The sequence below is a fragment of the Oncorhynchus clarkii genome, chromosome 17 (assembly GCF_045791955.1).
Source record: "Oncorhynchus clarkii lewisi isolate Uvic-CL-2024 chromosome 17, UVic_Ocla_1.0, whole genome shotgun sequence".
NCBI lineage: Eukaryota > Metazoa > Chordata > Actinopteri > Salmoniformes > Salmonidae > Oncorhynchus > Oncorhynchus clarkii.
This window is the reverse complement of record NC_092163.1, coordinates 5,137,101-5,142,100: the sequence shown is the minus strand read 5'-3', so window position 1 is coordinate 5,142,100 and position 5,000 is coordinate 5,137,101. Positions and strand designations below refer to the sequence as shown.

The 5,000-nt window shown below is 44.9% G+C and overlaps 1 protein-coding gene across 1 annotated transcript in view; it reads right to left on the bottom strand.

Annotated features, from left to right (window-relative positions):
* Positions 1 to 5,000, bottom strand: part of LOC139370154 (collagen alpha-1(XI) chain-like) — an 84,268-nt gene that overhangs the window by 62,769 nt on the left and 16,499 nt on the right. The window contains exons 5-6 of the mRNA XM_071109480.1: positions 3,047 to 3,169; positions 941 to 1,057 (exon numbers count right to left, since the gene is read on the bottom strand). Coding sequence (XP_070965581.1) covers positions 941 to 1,057; positions 3,047 to 3,169 — 240 coding nt within the window. The remainder of the gene's footprint in view (positions 1 to 940; positions 1,058 to 3,046; positions 3,170 to 5,000) is intronic.

Genomic DNA, 5,000 nt, shown 5'->3' with positions numbered 1-5,000 from the left:
CCACAGAATCACAATGACATTCTAGTTCTCTGATTAGAACCACAGAACCTCAATGACATTCTAGTTCTCTGATTAGAACCACAGAACTACAATGACATTCTAGTTATCTGATTAGAACCACAGAACCACAATGACATTCTAGTTCTCTGATTAGAACCACAGAACCACAATGACATTCAGGTTCTCTGATTAGAACCACAGAACGACAATGACAATCTAGTTCTCTGATTTTAACTACAGAACCACAATGACATTCTAGTTCTCTGATTATAACTACAGAACCACAATGACATTCTAGTTCTCTGATTAGAACCACAGAACCACAATGACATTCTAGTTATCTGATTAGAACCACAGAACCACAATGACATTCTAGTTCTCTGATTAGAATCACAGAACCAAAATTACATTCTAGTTCTCTGATTATATCTACAGAACCACAATGGCGTTCTAGTTCTCTGATTAGAACCACAGAACCACAATGACATTCTAGTTCTCTGATTAGAACCACATAACTAAAATTACATTCTAGTTCTCTGATTAGAACCACAGAATCACAATGACATTGTAGTTCTCTGATTAGAACCACAGAACCACAATGACATTGTAGTTCTCTGATTAGAACCACAATGACATTCTAGTTCTCTGATTAGAACCACAGAATCACAATGACATTGTAGTTCTCTGATTAGAACCACAGAACCACAATGACATTGTAGTTCTCTGATTAGAACCACAGAACCACAATGGCATTCTAGTTCTCTGATTAGAACCACAGAACAGTCCCAATCCTGAGAGAATGAATGGATGGTTGAAATGGAATGCTCAGAGAGAGCAACATTAGACATGGTGTCCAGATCATTTTTTTTTCTCAACTTATTGTTTTATTGTTTATCCATCTTTCTGTGTCTGGTCAGGTACTGTGGAGGTCACCTCTCACCTCATACTCTGTGATGTTAGGTCTCACGGTAACCGTGGAGACAGAGAGGTCATCGTAAAGGTCACTGTAGTCAAACTCATCAAACTCCTCCACCTTCACTCTCCTGGGCTTTGTCTCCTACACACACACACACACACACACACACACACACACACACACACACACACACACACACACCGCTGTGTTCAGAGGCCATGGAGTGAGGCAGGAGTTAAATCGAACAGGGGACAGAGGAAGAGAGGTGGGCACACACTGGCACACAGAACACTGGCACACAGAACACTGGCACACGGAACACTGGAACACAGAACACTGGCACACGGAACACTGGAACACAGAACACTGGCACACGGAACACTGGAACACGGAACACTGCCACACAGAACACTGGAACATGGAACTTTAGCACACGGAACACTGGCACACAGAACTTTAGCACACGGAACACTGCCACACGGAACACTGCCACACAGAACTCTAGCACACGGAACACTGCCACACGGAAGTTTAGCACACGGAACACTGGCACACGGAACACTGGCACACAGAACTCTGGCACACGGAACACTGCCACACGGAACTTTAGCACACGGAACACTGGCACATGGAACACTGCCACACAGAACTCTAGCACACGGAACACTGCCACACAGAACTCTAGCACACGGAACACTGGCACACGGAACACTGGCACACGGAACTTTAGCACACGGAACACTGGCACACAGAACATTTTCACACGGAACACTGCCACACGGAAGTTTAGCACATGGAACACTGGCGTACAGAATTTTAAGACACGGAACACTGGCAAACAAACACTGTCTGACTAAATATCTCAATGGAGAGAGATGGAGAGGGGAGGGAGAGAGAGATAGAGAGGGGAGGGAGGGAGAGAGAGATAGAGAGGGGAGGGAGGGAGAGAGAGATAGAGAGGGGAGGGAGGGAGAGATGGAGAGGGGAGGGAGAGAGAGAAGGAGAGAGGAGGGAGAGAGAGATGGAGAGGGGAGGGAGAGAGAGATAGAGAGGGGAGGGAGAGAGAGATGGAGAGGGGAGGGGAGGGAGAGAGAGATGGAGAGGGGAGGGAGGGAGAGAGAGATAGAGAGGGGAGGGAGAGAGAGATGGAGAGGGGAGGGAGAGAGAGATGGAGAGGGGAGGGGAGGGAGAGAGAGATGGAGAGGGGAGGGGAGGGGAGGGAGAGAGAGATGGAGAGGGGAGAGAGAGAGAGATGGAGAGGGGAGGGAGATAGAGATAGAGAGGGGAGGGAGAGAGAGATAGAGAGGGGAGGGAGAGAGAGATGGAGAGGGGAGGGAGAGAAATGGAGAGGGGAGGGAGGGAGGGAGAGAGAGATAGAGAGGGGAGGGAGAGAGAGATGGAGAGGGGAGGGAGAGAGAGATAGAGAGGGGAGGGAGAGAGAGAAGGAGAGAGGAGGGAGAGAGAGATGGAGAGGGGAGGGAGAGAGAGATGGAGAGGGGAGGGAGAGAGAGATAGAGAGGGGAGGGAGGGAGAGATAGAGAGGGGAGGGAGGGAGAGAGAGATAGAGAGGGAGGGAGAGAGAAATAGAGAGGGGAGGGAGAGAGAGATAAGAGAGGGGAGGGAGAGAGAGATAGAGAGGGGAGGGAGGGAGATAGAGAGGGGAGGGAGAGAGAGATAGAGAGGGGAGGGAGAGAGAGATAGAGAGGGGAGGGAGGTGGAGAGAGAGATAGAGAGGGGAGGGAGAGAGAGATAGAGAGGGGAGGGGAGGGAGAGGGAGATAGAGAGGGGAGGGAGAGAGATATAGAGAGGGGAGGGAGAGAGATATAGAGAGGGGAGGGAGAGAGATATAGAGAGGGGAGAGAGAGAGAGATAGAGAGGGGAGGGAGAGAGAGATAGATAGAGAGGGGAGAGAGAGAGATAGAGAGGGGACAGAGACAGAGAGAGAGAGAGGAGAGGGAGAGAGAGAGATACTGCAATGAATGGAAAGAAAGAGATAAAGATAGGAAGAGAGAGATGAGACATTTAAACATTGGCTAGTCACCTAAATAACTCTGTCATAGAATAGGCTGTCTAATGGGACTCTCATCATCACCTCCCTGTCTCTTGATAGGTTGCCTAAAGGGAACTCACCTCCTCAGTCTCTTGTGATAGGCTGTCGTAGGGTAAAGGGGTGTGGCAGTCGGGAATGTAGTCTTGACAGTAGGTCTCTGCAGCTCTGGGGTCGGCTACGATCAACAATTGTTGGATTTCTCCCTGTGGACACACACACATTAATAACATAGATGAAACACACACATTAATAACATAGATGAAACACACACATTAATAACATAGATGAAACACACACATTAATAACATAGATGAAACACACACATTAATAACATAGATGAAACACACACATTAATAACATAGATGAAACACACACACATTAATAACATAGATGAAACACACACACATTAATAACATAGATGAAACACACACACATTAATAACATAGATGAAACACACACATTAATAACATAGATGAAACACACACATTAATAACATAGATGAAACACACACATTAATAACATAGATGAAACACACACACATTAATAACATAGATGAAACACACACACATTAATAACATAGATGAAACACACACATTAATAACATAGATGAAACACACACATTAATAACATAGATGAAACACACACATTAATAACATAGATGAAACACACAGACCATGTTTCTTTTTATTCATGTAGCTGTTATTTTTGGGGTAAATGGTACAGCTATTATGAACTGTGACTGAATGAATGTGATTACCTATCGGTGACTGAATGAATGTGATTACCTATCGGTGACTGAATGAATGTGATTACCTATTGGTGACTGAATGAATGTGATTACTTATCGGTGACTGAATGAATGTGCCTACCTATCGGTGACTGAATGAATGTGATTACCTATCGGTGACTGAATGAATGTGATTACCTATCGGTGACTGAATGAATGTGATTACCTATCAGTGACTGAATGAATGTGATTACCTATCGGTGACTGAATGAATGTGATTACCTATCGGTGACTGAATGAATGTGATTACCTATCGGTGACTGAATGACTGTGATTACCTATCGGTGACTGAATTAATGTGATTAACTATCGGTGACTGAATGAATGTGATTACCTATCGGTGACTGAATGAATGTGATTACCTATCGGTGACTGAATGAATGTGATTACCTATCGGTGACTGAATGGGTGTGATTACCTATCAGTGACTGAATGAATGTGTTTACCTATCAGTGACTGAATGAATGTGATTACCTATTGGTGACTGAATGAATGTGATTACCTATCAGTGACTGAATGAATGTGATTACCTATCAATGACTGAATGAGTGTGATTACCTATCAGTGACTGAATGAATGTGATTACCTATCGGTGACTGAATGAATGTGATTACCTATCGGTGACTGAATTAATGTGATTACCTATCGGTGACTGAATGAATGCGATTACCTATCAGTGACTGAATGAATGTGATTACCTATCGGTGACTGAATTAATGTGATTGTCAACCAGAGAGTCTAATATGTGTGTCTGTAGATTTGCTTGAGCTTTGGCAATGCTTGTGTGTGTGTGTGTGTGTGTGTGTGTGTGTGTGTGTGTGTGTGTGTGTGTGTGTGTGTGTGTGTGTGATCAATGTGATTTTACAGGCTCTTTCATCGTCCCGAACCAGTTAATTGTCTCCAGAGTTTTAGGCCCAACAGGCGCAGGAGAATTAACTACACACACACACACACACACACACCCACACACACACAAACACACACACACACAAATACACACACACATACACACACACACACACACACACACACACACACACACACCCACACACACACACACACACATCTGAATCCAGCCCAAACACAGTTTGAGGGTCGAATCAGAGCCAGACCACCTGAGACTACAGTCATTCTACTAAATGCCCCCAGACACACTGGGGTTAAAGGTAATTCTGCTGTATGACTGGGTTCCACAACACAGGCAGGTAGTTTTAAACCAAACTGGAGATCCCAGACAGAATTTATCC